Source organism: Asterias rubens, chromosome 6, assembly GCF_902459465.1.
Source record: "Asterias rubens chromosome 6, eAstRub1.3, whole genome shotgun sequence".
Taxonomy (NCBI): domain Eukaryota; kingdom Metazoa; phylum Echinodermata; class Asteroidea; order Forcipulatida; family Asteriidae; genus Asterias; species Asterias rubens.
In genome coordinates, this window is record NC_047067.1 from 17,933,306 (window position 1) to 17,953,224 (window position 19,919).

The 19,919-nt window shown below is 39.5% G+C and overlaps 1 protein-coding gene across 1 annotated transcript in view; it reads right to left on the reverse strand.

The window, feature by feature from the left end:
* Nucleotides 1-19,410: 19,410 nt before the first annotated feature.
* The window catches only part of LOC117291340 (sodium bicarbonate cotransporter 3-like), a 38,803-nt gene continuing 38,294 nt past the window's right edge, over nt 19,411-19,919 (reverse strand). Inside the window, exon 24 of the mRNA XM_033772984.1 lies at nt 19,411-19,732. Within this exon, the coding sequence (XP_033628875.1) occupies nt 19,600-19,732 (133 nt within the window). The 3' untranslated portion in view covers nt 19,411-19,599. The remainder of the gene's footprint in view (nt 19,733-19,919) is intronic.

A 19,919-nucleotide genomic window follows, 5' to 3' on the forward strand; every position in this document is an offset into this window, starting at 1 on the left:
ATAGTCAGATCTCACGAAGACTCTCGGCAGCTTTGAAGTGAGTTTGTAAAAATGTGAAAAGTTGCAGTGTGTTTTAGAAAGTATTGTGTGCCTTTAGGTCGGTGGAGCGAGCAAACTTTCTGACAACATTCTTGAACGTAAACGGAACCTCTAATTTTAGATTGGCGGTTCCAGATTGGCAGCCAATGTCTCTATTTTTGTACTTGGGGAGGGAGGTTGATCTAAGGCTAATCGCTTTTGGGTTTTAAGAAGCTTTGTGGATTGAGAATTGTTTAATGTACTTACCACCACTTCCCACTCGATGCTGCTGTCGTTTCCTTGGCCAACAAACTGGCCGTCGGGAGCACGAAGAAAGCTACTAGCCACTCTAGTTTCATGGTTGTTAGGTGAATAGGACGATGTCGACCCGGAAAACTCTGCAGATCAACGCGCCTGGCGTCTCCCACGAGAGAGCTCAGTGGTCTCTCGGTGCCCTCCTTTCGCTTAAACTGTTTTTAACGATCAGGGAATCCAGTGAAGTTCAAGGATGATGAAGAAGAAGAAGGGAGTTTAAACAAAAAGTGACAAATACTTTTGCGCTGACTTAATAGCCACGCTTGCTGATCACTCTGAGTTTGAACTCGACTGTGATACACTGACTGCCTGTCTGTCCCACGGAGGAGGTCTTGCTAGTATTCTTCGTGGTTGGATGAATTTTCAAAAGTCTGGATCTTTGGATTGATAACAAGAGCCACAAAAGAGACACGGTGGGGACTTAAAGCCTCTCGTTAAAACGATACCACTGGGAGAGAAACAATGGTGCGCGGTCGGTGAAGATGCATGGACCGGTCTCTTAGATGTGCTTTGAAAGCTCGGGATGTTTCATTCAAGTCCTTTGACGGGTGTGACGGCTACGACGGTACATCAAGAAACGCGTGGTTTGGGGAAGGAAAAGCAGTGAAACGGAGACGGGGTTCTTGAAGGGAATGAGCCGGCTTGTGGCTTTGTCACGGTCGTGGTCACTGGGTCCCTGAACAAGGCCCTCCTCCCGGGCGGTAACTGGACGTTAATGCCCCCGGTGGTCTCCACGCACGTGCCCGTGATGCAAATAGTTGTCACAATGACCCTGTCGGCAGCACCTCCGCGTAATTCGTTGTTAAGGCCAGACAAAAACTAGTACATTGTAACAGTAACTAATTATACCAAGAAGATGCTTAAGCCTATAGCCGGGGTAATTTGTACAAAATGTTTCTTGAAGATTGCTCCACGTGTAACGACTTGCATCCGAGTATGTCTCAAGGGTTTGCAACTATTTCTCCGTCACATTCTCGTCTTTACACTTCGCTCATCATCAATCCGCCACCGGGGAAGATGGAAGTTTCTCGCGGTGCATCTTGGGTAACTCTGCTCGTGATCCCTTCTCTTCACCAATCAGCGAGAAGCTCTCACATACTTAACAAGAAAACTGGGAGAGGTATCCCATGTGAGACAACCCCCTCTCCCCCTTTCGCTATACCCCCTTTCTAGTCCAATTGGTTAGGACCATGAAGTGGTAGAACGAGGGGTTGTTTGCGGGCAACGATTGCATAACAGTTGTTCAATTTTTATTATGATGTGTTTATGACGACGTTTGACCATGTCACAGCGTAGACGTCAGTCTCCGTGTTGTAAATAACACAAGTGGAGTGTGACATGCCGTATATCTGTTATTGGGGTTGTAGAGGTTCGCCCTGAGGTGGGCCCTTCTCGCTGTATGACTTATTGCACTTGCTCCCTACTCGTGACAAGGTCCACTTTATATCCGATTAATTTCATTTTTGTTAAAGGGAAGGCAAAGGCAGTACGAAGTTTGCAAGCTTGAACAAAACCTGAAGTAGAAGAAGGTATCCTTCTAGACTACAATGCTTGTTGGAATGTGTTGATTAATGAGCTGAAATGTTGTATTTTTCTACAAGTCTATCTCCCTATCCGTTGTGTAATGGTTTGTGGCTTGAAAGAGAAATAGTTGCATAGGCCTAAACCGACTCGCAAATACTGTATGTGTGAGCTCATGCAAAATTTATATTATGCTAAAACTTTTATATATTCCGTTCAAAAGATAGAAATTATGGTTATAATGCATCTATAATATAGATATATCGGATTTGAGGCATTGCATGGGAGATACAAATTTTGGTTTGCGTCAAATATTTAAAAGAACATAGTCTACCCAGCGGTAAATATGTACACGTGGTGTTACCTCACATAGAAAATGGCGTGTTCTGTCCGATAACGCTAAATGAAAAAGAATCAGATTGTTGTTCGAGTCCAGCATTTAAAGACACTGGACACTATTGGTACTTGTCAAAGACTAGTCTTCTCACTTGGTGTATCTCAAAATTTGCATAAAATAACAAACCTGTGAAAACTTGAGCTCAATCGGTCGTCGAAGTTGCGAGATAATAATGAAAGAAAAAACCACCCTTGTCGCACGAAGTTGTGTGCGTTTAGATGGTTGATTTCGAGACCAAGTTCTAAACCTGAGGTCTCGAAATCAAATTCGTGGAAAATTACTTCTTTCTCGAAAACTATGGCACTTCAGAGAGAGCCGTTTCTCACAATGTTTTATACCATCAACCTCTCCCAATTACTCGTCACCAAGAAAGGTTTTATGCTAACAGATATTTTGAGTGATTACCAATAGTGTCCACTGCCTTTAAAAGAACTTACTGCATCGGATGGTGTTGTTTTTTTCTCAAGATTCTGAAGACCTTCACTAATGACACTTTATTGGCGTAATTTTAATGGTTCTTGGAAACGAGACTACTAAAAAAACGAAGGAAAGAATTTTCAAAAGACACTGACAATAAAACTTTAAGATGTTTGGTCAGAAGGTTTGGCTTGTTTCCAGGTGATCCATGGCAGATTCGGTGTTACCTGTCAACAATGATTTAATGTTTTCAACTTTCGTTTCAAATCACAGCAGCTCTTAAAAAAACATCAGGAACAACAACAAAACAGACAAATCAAATCTGTTTTTTTTTAGTCTTCGCGCAGATATTTTCAAAATTATGCCCTTTCTTTTATCTATGTAAATCAGAGTAGCAATTTCAGTTCGACTACCAGGAAAGCTAGTGTGAAGTACAAGTAGGCCCATGGCGCTATTTTGCAAACTTTTAGTGGAAACCGTGTGTGCTTAATATCAGCACAATGCACTGCTGATGAACTTAACATGTTTTGATATATTTTTTATATATCAAGTTTTTGGCCATACCATTAATCCTACTCACTGTGAATGAAGACGTATGTAATATAACTTACCGGTAGAAGTTTCAGCTTTATTACTCGTCAATTGTTGTGGGGAGAAAATATGAAAAACACAGAGCAAGGTTATCAGGAGAGTGGTCGCAAGAAGTACATGGCTAAAATAATTTTCGTAATTTGATACGAACATTATTCTCGCAAAAAGTACAGCACCTCAGCTAGTAATATTTTAATGGAAGCTTTCTACCATTACTATCTTCGAACCGTGAAAGTTTAAAGGCCCTGGACATTATTGGTAATTACTCAAAATAATTGTTAGCATAACAACTAACTTGGTAACAAGTAATGAGGAGCTGTTGATAGTATAAAACATTGTGAGAAACGGCTCACTCTGATGAAGTAATGAAGTTTTCGAGAATTTTCCACGAATTTGAAGTTCTCAGAATTAGATTTTGAGGTCCCGAAATCAAGCATCTGAAAGCAAACAACTTCGTGTGACAAGGTTGTTTTTCTTCCATTACTATCTAGCAACTTCGACGACCAATTGTGTTCAAATTTTCACAGGTTTGTTATTTTATGCATGTTGAGATACACCAAGTGAGAAGACTGGTCTTTGACAATTACCAAAGGTGTCCGGGGTCTGTATAATGTAAGTCTGTGGACATGTGTTTAATATCGTACACAAAGTATCCAAACCCTCTAAATTATGCGTTCATCTTACTTCTATTGTAAATATTATAGTATTGTCTTGGAATCTGAAATACATAGACATTGGGGGGCCCTAAAACTGAACCGCAGACTGAACTTTCTTTCTTGTCTCCTATCTAACCTGCGATTGGCGCTCACTTTCCTGTTGGTAAATGTCATAAATAAAAAAAAAACAATGCATATAAAAAAAGTTTACTTTTAACATTCAATAAAAAAAACCTAAAGAAACAACGAGCTATGACAAACAACGAGCACACAAATAGAAACTTTGTATAATCTGAGTCATTTCCTTTTTGTTTTCACATGTAAAAAACATTGTAATTATAGTACAAACATAAACAAATGCATAAATTATGATGGCAAGAGATAAGAGACAAATCTGAAAGCATTGTCGATGGTGTTGTCCAAAATGCCAATTTATACAAAAACATCACCTAACCATAAGCCACAACGATACCACTAAACGAAGTCAATTGCACAAGGAGATACACATTTTATTAAGTTCTTTTTAACGGCTCCGGCTCCAACTTAGGCTTTGTCTCCATGTTTGAAGCCCCGATACCGTGCGCACAGTTTTAAAATTACTGACGGAGCCGTTAGCCGGAGCCACGTTCAAAAGACCCCCTAGTCAACCAAAATGGACCACCGACATTGAGGCCCTGACGCCATTGATATTTGTACATCATGTTTTCAAAATGCCCAGCAAATTTTCTTCACGAAAATATAGTATGTACATTTTTGAAAACCTCTCTCCGAAGTTCGACAAGAGTCGCGCTATCCTACTTCAAATAATAGTACGATAATGTACTGAACATGTACGAACAATTATCATTAGTAGTATCAAGAAAATCTCTTTTTCTTCTCATTTTCTTTTTTTTTGGGGGGGGGGGAGGGTAGGCATGGGGCTTCCCTTTTTCATTTTCATGGGTGAAGTTTAACCTGCAGAATAGCATTTTAAGCATTTTAGACGAAGCGGTTATCGTATTAGAATGATGCCAGCCAACAGCTGTGTGCCAGTTAGTTAAAATTGCATTAAAACAGCTTAATTCTGTTAAGCGAAACTATGTAGTATGCTAACCCGTTAACCTTAACAACAGTTGATTAAATGTGACTTTTGGTGTAAACAATCAGATGTTTGTTCGCGCTAATTTTTGATGAGAAACACTATGTTTCCGCGACTGGAGTTCAGCTTGTTCTGAAATGGGCAAGGGACGTGTGAGAAGTCTAGGTTTAGAGTAACTATGACATTTGCCGGTGGCAACAAGTGCATGGTAATTGTTAACGGAAACAGTCGCGATAATTAAACCGCATGTGTAGGAGTAGAAAATTATACCATGATTAACTTGATTTTTTTATTCTGTATTTTTTTTTTTTTAGAGGTTGGTTGTGCTTGCACAATTTGTACTGTACACAATCGGGCCTGTGCTTTGTTGTTTATGCTGTTGTTTTATTTGTTAAATTTCAGCGTTTTCCCTTTTATATACTATTTGATTGTTGAAAAGGGAATGGGTTAGTTCAGTCATGGAGGAATACGTCATCCATGGTTTAAAGGGAAGTGCGTCCAATGGTCTGAAGGGAAATGAGTCACGTGTTCCGAGGAGGGGTGGGTCCAATGATTTGATCTACGCAGTATAAAAAATGCGTAGGCCTACGGATAATAAACATGTACAATGTACCTGAACATCTATCCCAAACAATTTACCATCCCATCGGTCCTTTCAAAGGGTCAGCCTACGTACCACCGTGATCTTCTTTTATATACAAGGATTTAAGTATCCTGCTAGACAAGAGGATAAGGCTAATCCGCAAGGGTCTCCTTTGTGTTAGATTAATGAAGGGATTAGTCAGATTGGATGGAGATTGTTAATACATGAAGGAGTTGGCACGCATTGATTTCATTCATCAATATGTAGCTTGTAAGTGAAACCAAACAAAACAAAGCTACTAATAAAGAGACACGGGGGAATCCCACGCATAAAACCAGCTTAGTATCAATTAAAGGAAAGGCATGTATGTTCTTGCATGACTCATCGTTGAAGATAAATCCTCCCACTTGATTTTCAAAAGTCCTGAAGTCACATTACTTCTATATGTGCATATTACAGGGGCACGTTGCCTTGGAGCGGGCGAGGTGGTCCATGAAAAGTGTTTGAAACCGTTTGTTGTAAATGCATTCGGATGAGAGAAAGGTGCTTTAAAGTAGAATATAATGATCCACACAAGTTCACCTCTAAACAGCGTGGCTTTCCTTTAAAGGAACACGTTGCCTTGGAGCGGGCGAGGTGGTCCATGGAAAGTGTTTGAAACCGTTTGTTGTAAATGCATTCGGATGAGAGAAAGGTGCTTTAAAGTAGAATATAATGATCCACACAAGTTCACCTCTAAACAGCGTGGCTTTCCTTTAAAGGAACACGTTGCCTTGGAGCGGGCGAGGTGGTCCATGGAAAGTGTTTGAAACCGTTTGTTGTAAATGCATTCGGATGAGTGTTTTAAAAGTATAATACAAAAATCCACACAAGTTCACCTCTAAACAGCGTGGCTTTCCTTGAACTTTTCAAACTACGGATCGGCCATGTTGTGGAGTCAAAAATTGGCGTGCCGTTACTAACAGCTCACGACGTGTAAGATAAACCATGCTATTTCGAGGCATATTTGTGTGGATCGTTTATATTCTACTTTTAAAATATCTTTCTAACCATAACAAACGGTTTCATAGACCAACTCGCCCGATCCAAGGCAACGTTTCCCTTTAATATAGCTCACCAAGTTTTAGAACTTTTCAGGGCGCGGTCTGGCCACTCAACATAAAAAAACTAGTTCTTTTACAAAATAAAACTTATTATACTCCCACGGCCATTTTTCAAATTATATTACGTTACTCTTCTGCCATATCTGGAGAAAACTAGTAATATTTATTTCACCTCTTGCAACCTTTACCAGGAAAATTTAATTTAGTTTTATACTAAATACAACCTGATTCTTCAACACCGATCTCTTTCGTCATTTTTCTTTTCTTTTTAAAGTTAGACAAACAAACAGTAAAGATAGTGCGTTGGATGCTTACCTTATTTTAAATTAATTTGATGAACGGGTCGTCTTAAAAACAAACCTAATGGGAGATTTTTCCTTCCATTTTGAAACTTTTTTCCCCAATTAAACTCGCGTAATGCTTTATTAGAAAACTAGTTTTCAAATTAAACCTGACATAATCTCATGTGAACGTTGTATATTAATTCGCAAAATAGCGAAGTATGACAACATTTTAGCATTTCAACATATTCAAAGAAATTATTATGACAAAAATCTCAAACATGGTTAATTTATATAAACTTGTACTCGGAAGAAGGGAATACGGTAGCACTCGTAAAGTAAAGCACAGATTATAAATATGTTATGTGCAAACAAAAGTTATTTAAATGTGTTCTTAAAAATATACAACGTTTTTTTAACCGTTTGAGCAAAATAACTGATAGAGTTGATGAAGATAAGAATGTTATTTTGTTTCCTAGTATTCTATGAAAGCATTTATTTTCGTAATCAAACTATTCTTGCTCGGCTATACGAATGTATACCTATTACGCTGGGTCATCTCTCTAAAAATTAACAACCGTTTTTTGTAGAAGCCTATTGTATGAAAACTTTATATTTTATATGAGACGCGTAACTGTCAGCAATGCTTCTCAGTTTGTGTTCCATTACGAATTGTTCTTCATGCGGGAATCGCTCCGGATTTGCTGTGATATCTCAGGAACGCGACCACCTTCGGAAATGAACTATCCACTTGCTAGTTGTGTTGTACGACTAAAACGATACACGGTGCAACAATGGTGCAACGCACTGGACAATTTTCCGGGCAAAAGGTACTTTGTTGTTTCCTCTGCCCCCCCCCCCCCCAACCCCCCCCCCCCACCCACCACCACCACTGGTTTGCTCGAGTTAGAGAGGGCGGCCAGATACACCAAGTCGTCGCACGCATTTTGAGGGGACGGTCAATATCATTGATGGTTTACTGACAGATAAAATCGTAGAGAAAAGTACCTCATGACCTTCTCTGTATTCTCGCCTCTTGGTTCGACTACCCCCACCATTCATAACGAGCAAGGCTTTTTTGAGAGGTGGTTCTCACACAGAAAATAGTTCGAAGACGGTCCATCCATGTTCAAAGGGACCCTCCTTGGCATCGGTTCCATTTCGATCGTGCCCTCCCCCGAGGGGAAGATTAATGTCTTAAACCCACTTCTCATTCCATACTTTCTTTAATCTGTTTGCTTATCTCATCCGTCACCTATTTGTCACATTTTATCGCTGCCTCTTATCATGTGTGAAAACACAATCATTTCTAGAGGATTATCCTCTTCAATATGCCCCCAATGTCGACCCATGATCGACCAATAATAGAGTTACAAACCACTCTTTGATACCACCTGCGTGTAAAAATCCGGGTGTAATTGGTCCGTTTCAAACTTGGCAATGCTAGTGTCTACAAGCAGCACGCCCTCTCGTGAAATAAACTGTTTACGTCAGGGACCATACTTCTCCGTTCATAGAGCAATGACGTTCTAGTTTCTAACACTTTATGTTCTCCTTCTGTCCAGTGGAAATATTTGTCAATTTCAAACTTGGCAAGGTGATTGGTTACACACAGCGCCCTCTCGTGAAATAAGTTAAGTACGTTGGGGATCATACTTTTCTTTTTAAAGAACAATTACTTTCTGGTTTACAAATGATGGTCTCCTTTTGTCGCTACTGGATTACGTGTTCGTTATTCATTTGTAAATGTTTCAACACGTTAAAGGATCATACTTTGATTATGACTTCTAAAAAGTATGTAATTTTATCTGAAAGTCCCCTTGTTGTAACGGTAATGAGACGCGTTCTGCGAATATTTAGACTGGAATTTTTTGAAATTCAAATTTCCGTGGTATGCATTTGTGAATGCTGCGGTCAGAAATGCAGTTGGTACTTTGTCACCTCAATTCGACTTTTTTTTAATGAAAATATCGTGGTAGTTTTTCGCTGTTTTCTCAGCAAGTAGACATTGTATTGAAACTTTCACATGTGACTTTTATTGTATCTTAAAGACACTTGACACTATTGGTCACTACTCAAAATAATACTTGGTAACAAGCAATGGAGAGCTGTTGATGGTATAAAACATTGTGGGAAACGGCACCCTCTGAAGTAATGTGGTTTACGAGAAAGAAGTAATTTCTCACTAAAATACTGAATTCAAGGCATCTGACTGAAAGCACACAACTTGTGCGACAAGGGTGTTTTTTCTTCCAATGTTATTCTCTCGCAACTTCGACGACCAATTATTGAGTCAATTTTTTTCACAGGTTTGTTATTGCAGCAAGTGAGAAGACTGGTCTTTCCTTCAAGTGAGATAGGTTTATAGGTTATGTTCTAAGTGATTGAATCCTTGTTGTGCGAAATCTTCAGATATGATGAAACGTCCAGGTTGGAAATTTCAGATTGGTTTACGGTGTGTGACAAGAGATTCTGTCCCCTGTACGGTGAGATGTGGAGACTTCTTCTGATATTATAGTGCCCTCTTTTGAATCATCCTTCTTCCAGGCCGTATTACGGGGGACAGAACAGAAAGACCGTCGTGCGATCTCATGTGAATGGTCGCCGTGTACGAGGAATTTTGTTCCCCTCTTTGGTCCTTGGAAATTCTGCACCCGAAAGGAATTGCTCTCCCTGTAGGTAATGCGTCACATTGGACGTTCTTGACCGTTAAATTGGTTTGGTGACTGTGCAGTGTACACTCAGTATGAGCCTTGCTGTATGATATTGTTAAGCTTATTGGAAAGAAACGGGGATTCTTTCTTCGTGTTTGTTTTTGTGCTCTAGAGGGCGCCCTGCACTTTGCAGTGTTTTGCCCGAATTAACACGTATTTACGGGACAGGTTGAAGCAAAAATAAAGAATAGATGATAACTGTGGATTATTCAACACGTCTAATTTCCTATTTGGATTTTACATAGTTTGAACAATTTTTTCAAAAACAACGGCATAAATAATAATGTTGGTGCCGGTGAAGCCTATAAAGCATTGAAACGAATGTTTTAATTCAAAAACTAATGCTGAAAAAAATCAGCTCTTGTAAACTGCTTACCGACCAAATTAATAAGTTGGTGATGAAAAATACTTGTTGTTTGTTAATGGCCTCACGTTTTGACACATGGCAGAGTTTTCACAGGGTTTGAAAAACAATACATCGCAAGTATACCAGTATATCTAGACCTGTATGATTTGAAACTTTGCATGTTGGAAATACGATGTGGAAAGGTTTGCGGTAACACCAATGAAATGGGGTGGTTCTGAAAAGAACCATTGGTTTCAACTCAACGTTTCGGTCAGTATGCTCTGATCGTCTTCTGGAGAAAGCTGATCGTCTTCTGGAGACAGCTTTCTCCAGAATACAATGGGAGCATACTTATCGAAACGTCGAGTTGAAACCAATGGTTCTTTTCAGAACCACCCCAACTCATTAGAGATAATCATTACATGGTGTACCACAAACCTTTCTATAAAGTAAAGACCTACTAGTGTAACAGAAACAGTCACTTAGCATTCACAGCATGATTGGAAATTTGGTGCAGTGTTTGTAGCAAACATCAGAGAGTTTGAATGATGTACTCAAACAACAACTGACGGAAAACTTGATGCATTTAAAGGGACATTTTGACTTAGATCGGGCGAGTTGGTCTATGAAAAGCGTTTGCAACCGTTTGTTATAAAATGCATATGGTTAGAAAGATGTTTTAAAGGTAGAATATAATGATCACACAAATATGCTTCAAAATCGCATTGTTTTCCTTATCCGTCGTGAACTAACACGGCACGCCATTTTGTTTTGAGTCAAGTTGGCCGACAGTGTTAGTTCGCAAAGTGTGGATTGTTATATTCTAACTTTAAAACATCTTTCTAACCATACGCATTTTATAACAAACGGTTTCAAACGCTTTCCATTGACCAACTCGTCCGATCCAAGGCAACGAGTTCCTTTAAAGCCATTGGACACTTTCAGTAAACAGTATTGTCCAAAGGCCCACTTCGTATATCACAACTTATATATAAAATAACAAACCTGTGAAAATTTAGGCTCAATCGGTCATCGGAGTCGGGAGAAAATAACGGGAAAACCCATTCTTGTTTCCACACGTTTCGCCGTGTCATGACATGTGTTTAAAATAAATCCATAATTCTCGATATCGAGAATTAATAATTGTTTTAATGTTTTCTCAAAAATTTAAGCATTTCATGGAATAATATTTCTAGAGCAGTCTTTCACCATTACCTTCTGTAAACCCTGTAAGTTATTTGTAAATCTGTGAACTTTTTTTTTTGGTTTCTGTTCCAAAAGTGTCCAATGGCTTAAAAGTGAAAACATCCGGATTACAACTAGTCTATACACCACACCGTGAACTGGCGTTAATATCCCTTATTAGTCAGCGACTCAAACATCAGAATAGTTTAACAAAGTGATTTCTATTTTCAAACATTAACAAGCAAAGATCCTACACGGCCCCGGTATGTGGTGCTTATTACATTAAGTTGCGCACACGACCCGTTTGCGACATCGGAAGAAGGCAATTTATCTCAATTGGACACGTAAAACAAACCGCGAGTCGCGAGAATTTGTTCATGGGCGAGATGTAAGAAATTGAAGGCATGGATATGTTTGGTAATGTCAAAGACCAGTAATCTCACTTGGTGTAGGCCTATCCCAACATTATGCCTGTGTTTTATAAATCTGTGAACAAAATGACTCAATTGGTCATCGCTAAGTTGCAAGAAAAAATGAAAGAAAAAAACACCATTAAAGTTGTGTGCTGTCAGATGCCTAAAAAAGGCCTGATAGCTGAAGTATTTTAATATTGGAGTTAAAAATTACGTCATTCTCAAAAGCTATAGTTTAGAAATGAAAATAAAACTCATTGTCTTTGTGGATATTTAAATAAGGACTTGAATAAAATCTTTTTTTAAAGATTTTGGTCGAAATCCAGCTGAACTGCATAAAGCAGACAAAGGGGCTAAATATATAGATACCACTCGCAGACGTTACACATAGCAATATCATTTTAGCGGGTAACATTTTCCTAGCTGGTAAGAAGAGTTGTTTTGTGCTGAGCTTACCAAACTGTCACTGGTAATTACTCAAAATAATTGTTAGCGTAAAAACTTACTTGGTAACGAGCAATGGAGAGCTGTTGATAGTATAAAACATTGTGAGAAACGGCTCCCTCTGAAGTAACGTAGTTTTCGAGAAAGAAGTAATTTTCCACGAATATGTTTTCGAGACCTCAGAATTAGATTTTGAGGTCTCGAAATCAAGCATCTTAAAGCACACAATCTCGTGAGACAAGGGTGTTTTTTCTTTCATTATTATCTGGCAGCTTTGACGACCAATCGAGCTCAAATGTTTACAGGTTTGTTATTTTATGCATTGTTGAGATACACCAAGTGGATGACTGGTCTGTGACAATTACCAAATGTGTCCAGTGTCTTTATTAAGAAGCTCCGTGAAATCCAACCACTGGCCGAAGCCTCACTGTGTGTCCAATGTTGACCAAATGGGCTTTCTCTTTTCACAGGACTCGGGAATTTCCTTCCCGAGTCCTGTCGGGAATTTCCCGAGTCTTGTGAAAAGAGAAAGCCCATTTCAAAGTAAAAACCCAAATTAATATGTATTATCCCCGATGCAAATTTAACATCTATTATATTCTAAAACTGAACAAAATGTTGTCATTTTCATGCCGAAGATTTCATGACTTTGTTGATACTTTTTTGTACAAGAAATGTGTCTCAACAGTATTTAAACAATGCCATTGTTTTGATGCGCCCTAGATTTGATGTCAAGTATTCAAGCCTAATGGCAAGCATGCCGCTTCCCGGCTACATTCGAGGGAAGAGCCTGCCATATTAAGGTCGAATAACGAGTAAAATTTACCACGATGTTAAAAAATAACATGAAAATGTCAAATAAGAGACTGAATGATAACATGAAGTACAAATAACCGACATGATTCACCCAAATTAAATGGATCTGTTTCAAAAAAGCCGTTAGCACGAAGTCCAACTCGGATAACATTTCCCAACCAGAGGTTTAAAGACAGTGGACACTACTGGTAATTGTCTAAGACCAGTCTTCTCACTTGGTGCACCTAAACATTTGAATAAAATAACAAACCTGTGAAAATTTGAGCTCAATTGGTCATCGAAGCTGCGAGATATGAATGAAATAAAAAACACCCTTGTCACACGACGTTGTGTGCTTTCAGGTGCTTGATTTCTAGACCTCAAATTCTAAACTTGAGGTCTCGAAATCAAATTCGTCGAAAATTACTTCTTTCTCGAAAACTACGTCACTTCAGAGGGAGCTGTTTTGCACAATGTTTTATACTATCAACCTCTCCCCATTGCTCGTTACCAAGTGAGGTTTTATGCTGATAATTATTTTGAGTAATTACAAATAGTGTCCACTGCCTATAACTGTGATAGAGCGAATTGTGTACACGTGTGTGATATTATGGGCGAGGCTAATTCGTCGTCTGTGATTGGACGTTTTGGTGGAAAGTCAGATAGTTCTCTCCATAGAGTCGATGGTGTTTAGATGACGGTTAATATTCGCTAATTGTCGCTCACTCTACGTACCGGCGCAACGGAAAGATTTGGAGACTTTGCAAGTAGAATTTTTGAGGCATAGCGATATTGCAGAGCAGCGTTGTTGGGTGACTACTAGCGAAGCATAGATGTCGGCACACATCAATAATCGGACTTGTTTGTCTGGCAATGGTTTATGATCACGGTAGCTACTCGTCTCATGGTTGAAGTCATCCGTCAGAGGATCTCTAGAGGATTGCTGCAGAGACGGTACTGCCGGCAGACGGTACAGGACTGTGGGGGCGTTCTTGACACGCCGCATTGGTAAAGGTCACGGATTTGAATGCTGCGTTTTTGTTGTTGCCGCTGTATCCCTTAAAATTAACTGTTGTTAACAGCCAAGAACTCCACAGAAAAAAAACTGTACAGGGTTAATACATGAGAGATGCTGTGATGGGTTTGCAGCGTTCGTTGTTTTCCTCATCCGACTAAACACCTTTATGTTGTCAAGCTTCTTTTGCGGAAATGACGAGCCTTTGGGATGTTTAACTGAAAATCGTCTTTCTTCGTAGTAAACAGAACCAGTTGTGTCAGCCTAACATAACTCTATTGAATTGGAATCATGGACAACATTTCAGCGTTGGTCACGACGCCACCGACACCGACTGGCCTACCGTCTGCCGAGCCGGATGCCGGGGGCACGATCTACACGGGCCTGCATGAGTTTAGGCTGTTCGTTCACACTGCTGTGATGTTACTCGGCCTACCAGGCAACAGCCTGATCCTGTGCGTCTACTGGACCAAGAGGCAGAAATCAAGCACTCATGTCTTGATTATGAGCCTAGCCTGGGCCGACCTCACCGTGTGCCTGTTGAAAGTCTTGGACATCACCGCTGAGGCGTTTCTCCTCGCCGGACAACGGTACCCGAAAGTCATCTATATATTGTTGCCAATAGAGAACACCGCCGTAGGTGCGACAATCATGATCACCACGTTCATTGCAGCGGACCGCTACGACTGTGTGTGCCGTCCGCACCGGCGTTTCTTCACGACCAGACGGGCTAAGATAGCAGCGGTCGCGTCCACGTTGATGTCATTCGCCATCAATGTTCCGGCCTTCATTCTCGTCTCCACGAATTCCGACAGTCTCGTCCTAAGGATCCTCATCTACTCGTCTCAGTTAGTTGCTTATGTTATTTTGCTTTTCGCCATCGTACTGTGTTACAGACGAGTTTATCTGACGATCCGGGATCATGCAGGAGTCAATGCGATCCGGCCCGTTCCTGTTCGACCTCGACTGCCGTATGGAGTGCCGAAGCCGTCAGAATCAAACAACGGTACGACCGATGACAACGAGCTTTGGATACCCAGAAGCAAGCCTTTATCAAGTTTGGTGCACAATGAGCAATTTAATCCACGCTGTGAAATATCAGAAGAACTGGTTCCAACCCGTACAAAATACAGGACTGAGCACAACTCAAATCAAAATCGAACTAAATCTGTTGCTTGTGACAACGAAATATTGACACCCACCTCTTTGCCGGAGTGTGGCTCACGCACCATAAATGTAAATGAGGTATTTGACCATTGTGATGTAACGCCTACTACGCCCGAATATACGGCTCGAGAAAATGGAATGAATCCAGCAAGCAGCCAGTCCACAAAACAGGACAAAATTGTTTCAGTTATGAATGGGATTGGGACGTCCTCTTGTCAATATGCAGCACACACAAAACACAAGCAAGAATTTAACCCTTACCGCGAAAGAAAGAGACAAAAGGCGGCCAAAGAGATCGGAACGGTTCGAAAACTTAGCCGGGTCGCCGAACACGAAATGGTGCTTCACGAGGAGCGTGTGCCATCAGGTTCGTCTGGTGGGGGAGGAGCGCCGGCGAAGCCCATCACAAGGGTCAGACCAACGGGTAGGTCTACTACTGGAGAGGCCTCTGCGAGCAGACGACGAGTCGTCCCAAGAAGACTACCCAACAAAGTCGGCATCTCTACGAGGCCATGGAAGAAGTATGACGGCTCGTCACTGCTGCAGCGCAAGACTACACGGATGTTGTTCATCACCAGCTTGGTGTTCCTGCTATCATGGCTGCCATATTGGATCTACGTCATCGGGCTGTTGGTTGATTACTTTGGCGTGGACGTCAATGAAACTCTCCAACGTATCCTTGAAGAATTCCAAATAATCATTTTTGTCAACGATGTGGTCAACCCCTTAATTTACGGAATCTGGAATGCTAGATTTAGGAAAGACTGTAGTGAAGTATTTAGAAAGGCGAATATCTGCTAAACTGTCACCATGAGAGTAGCCTTGATTTCAAGTCTTAGATCGCGGTTATTCCTCTGCATCTCAGCCATTGAAAAACGCCCCACAAATATTAGCTATCACGCACCCTAACTCGCAATCTAATAGGCTAAATGACGCTGTTTCAGCCAATAATGTTGCCGCTATCAGGACGACTAAAAACCACGATCAAAGACTTGGAACCAAGTCTACCATCAGAGGAGATGTGATACTCATTCAAATGTCCGTTATTCTCGATAAACACTGTTAGGTTAACTGAGAAAAGTTCTTTGAAAAGGTGTACGCGTTTCTCTTTAAAGAAACCCGTACTACTTCTAGAACACAAGGCTCCAGTGCACAGAACAGTTACCTTTTAATTATCCACACTGGAATAGCATGCCTATTTTCCCGCCGTGGAAATAGATGTTATCATTTGACGCAAGGAAAACCTTGAAGAATTCAAAAGCTATTGAATGTGTTTATTATGTGTTAACATTGTCACCTTATGACAAAATAATTGACCTACTTATAACTGAATTAGCTGTAACTGTGAGAGAGATACATGTTGTTCTCTTATTTTAGATATTCATTCTGAACATCAGCTGGTCATTCATTGATAATGTTAACATAAAAAAATAGACGACAATTGTGCGGATGCACTAAGCCCAAAATGATTCTATAGTGCATGCGTTTAGTGTATATAGCAAACTATACCTGTAACTTCTCCAGTTCATTTTCTTTCGAGGCAGGGACAGGGGCGATAGAAAATTAAAAGGGGAGTAAAATACCAAGTATCAAGTGACAAGTATATACTTGAGGCACACTTGCACAATTTTTAGTAATAAAGTTGTATGTTAAAGGCAGTGGACACTATTGGTAATTGTCAAAGACCAGTCTTCTCACTTGGTGTATCTCAACATATGCATAAAATAACAAACCTGTGAAAATTTGAGCTCAATTGGTAGTCGAAGTTGCGAGATAATAATGAAAGAAAAGAAAAAAACCTTGTCACACGAAGTTGTGTGCTTTTAGATGCTTGATTTTGATACCTCAAATTCTAAACTTGAGGTCTCGAAATCAAATTCGTGGAAATTACTTCTTTCTCGAAAACTACGTCACTTCAGAGGGAGCCGTTTCACACAATGTTTTATACCATCAACCTCTCCCCATTACTCGTCACCAAGTAAGGTTTTATGCTAATAATTATTTTGAGTAATTACCAATAGAGTATCCACTGACCATGTAACAGGTGACATCACATGTTTACTATTAAAGAGTCACAGAGCCTGGGCTTTCTACAGGCACAATTTGTACAGAATAGCTCAATGGAAGAAGACGTAAATCTTGAATTCTATAGAAAATGTCACTGTCTAAAAAATGTTATCAATTTTTGGTATAATGATAAGGCGCACCTCTTAAAACTTGTTCAGCTGTTATTTTGTATAACTCTTTGGTCGTGGAAATCATGAAACAAAACTTAAATGACCAGTGCAACAACGGCTCTTTAACCCTCTCTGGAAACAAAGGTTAATGATCTTAAGAAGGTCCATCATTGTTCATAGCCCCCAAAAATGCTTACTTTAAAAAGCAACTCAATATAAGAAAAACGCAATTTTGCTAACCTTTGTCTTTACCTTCCTTAAGAGATTGTTTTTTTTTATTACTTTACTTTCTCGTTAAACTTACATTATTTACGTGACAATACTTATTCTTTCTTACAAAGAAATCTTACGTGCACTCCGTAAACTCAAAATATAAAATAATTTTATAACAAAAAACGTTACATGTTTAACCCGCAAGACATCTTTGAGTACATACAAATAATATGAGTTATATCTTCGCTAAAAACATTTTTAAGGAGCTGTCACCGATTCGAAGACAAATTTCGTTCATATTAATTGCTATTATCTTTACTTGTAGTATTTAAAAACTAATAATATATATTTTATTTATCACTACTTTTAATTATACGTTGTTATTGCGACGATCCCGGCCAAATCTCACTGGGCCCCACTCCCAGTCATGCGCCTCATTTTGAGTTCACGGCATGAGGGGAGCGAGATGGTGGCAAAGTGCTTATGTCCAAGCATTAAAGGGAAGGTACACGTTTGGTAATCTTGTCAAAGCCCAGTCTTCTCACTTGGTGTATCCCAACATAAGCATAAAATAACTAGCCTGTGAAAAGTTGAGCTAAATTGGTCATCGAAGTTGCGAGAAAATGATGAGAGAAAAAAACACCCTTATTGGACGAATGTTGTGCTTTCAGATAGAAATAAAAGACTTCTAGCTATAAGTCTTTTATTATTTTAGTGGACAATTACTTCTTTCTCAAAAACTACGTTACTTCAGAGGGAGTCGTTTGTTACAATGTTTTGTACTATCAACAGCTCTCCAATGCTCGTTACCAAGTCAGTTTTTAAGTTAGTATTTGTTTTGAGTAATAACCAAACGTGTACCTTTCCTTTCAAAACGTTTCTGGCAGTAACGCTTCTCAGATTCCAATTTTGGTGAACAAAAACCGATAACTTTTCCATAACTACATTACTTTGAAGTGAAATGTTTCTCAAAATGCTTTATACTACCGATAGCTACTGTAGGCTTCTAGCTAAACGTATTTGGCTGTGTATGAATTATTGGCTTCGGTACTGGCTTTAGCTTAACACTTCCTATTCGGCAACGTTGTCGCTGCAGCCAACGGTCATAGCCGCTTGGCTCGTTTACGGCTCACTTGATTCCAGATTTCTACAATACCTTTATTGGATTCTAATCAAATGTTTACTTGTTGTGTTTTATTAGGTTGCAACCCCACTTTTAATCAATTCATAAACTCTACTTAAATTTATTAAATATGTATTATGATATGCTTTGAACCATAAATCACAGAAACCTGCCTGTGAAAATATTAACTTATATATTTCAACAACAAACATAGACGACAGTGAAATATTATATCATATTATCAAACTGTATTATTCTTAGAAATTAAAACCTCTAAAAGCGCTCTTTAAAATGATTGATTATGTTTACTATCATTAAACTTGTATAAAACAAAGTTGTTCTTTGATTACCAAGCTCGGTGGAAAACACCTTAAATAGTTTTTGTGTTAATATTACTTCTCTTGAGAAATTGTCTGCATATAGCAACTAAATAGTAAATACCACCAAAAGAAAAACTAGTTGTTTTAATAAATAAGATTGTGGTCCATTTATTCTAAAACAAAGCTGTTAAAACATCCGAATGATGTTGTAATGGTAAGCGTAATTTGGTAATTGATATTAATTGAATTTGTATAAAAATCAAATGTCCAGTGTTTTGATTCAGAGAATTGCAACGAGTGATCTAATCTTACAGCCACTGGACACCTTTGGTAATTGTCAAAGACCAGTATTCTCACTTCGTTTATCTCAACGTATGCATAAAATAACAAACCTGTGAGCATGTGGACTCAATTGGTCGTCGAAGTTGCGAGAAAAAAAAATGGAATAAAAAATACACTGTATTCGGTGATATGCGCTATATAAGAATGGTTTTATTATTATTATTATATAGTATTATATTGTCGCACAAGTTGTGTGCTTTCAGGTGCCTTGAACATGTTTACAAAGTGGCTACAACATGTGTGTTTAAACTCTAAACAGAACATGACAGTGCTCAGAAGCAATATCTCTCTTTGAGCTGTTGTTGATCAAACTCGACGTTTCGACCCGTCAGGACGAAGTTGATTTTCATTTAGCTTGAAGTATTGGCCGTGTCAGGTGTTGTTTTTAGAATCGAGTGTCGAGCTCATGGTGGTCGGCTGACGCTCCTACATTGTTGTTTCCCTGTCCAAGCTCTATATGAGTTTCGTCGGCAGTCTGGTTCCGGACATCTGGTTCCATACTAGTTGCCCTGCCTCGCCTGTGTCAGAATTAAACACATAGACAAACACGGTGACATGGAAATTCATGTGCTTGAAGTGTGGTAAAAATGACTGTCATTGCATTGTCAAGCGACCCAATCGTTGTCGTCATGTTCCCCGTGGTTGTCACAGCGCCATGGACTACTGATTACCATCGTACACTATTTTGCACTTCAAGGCTTGGTT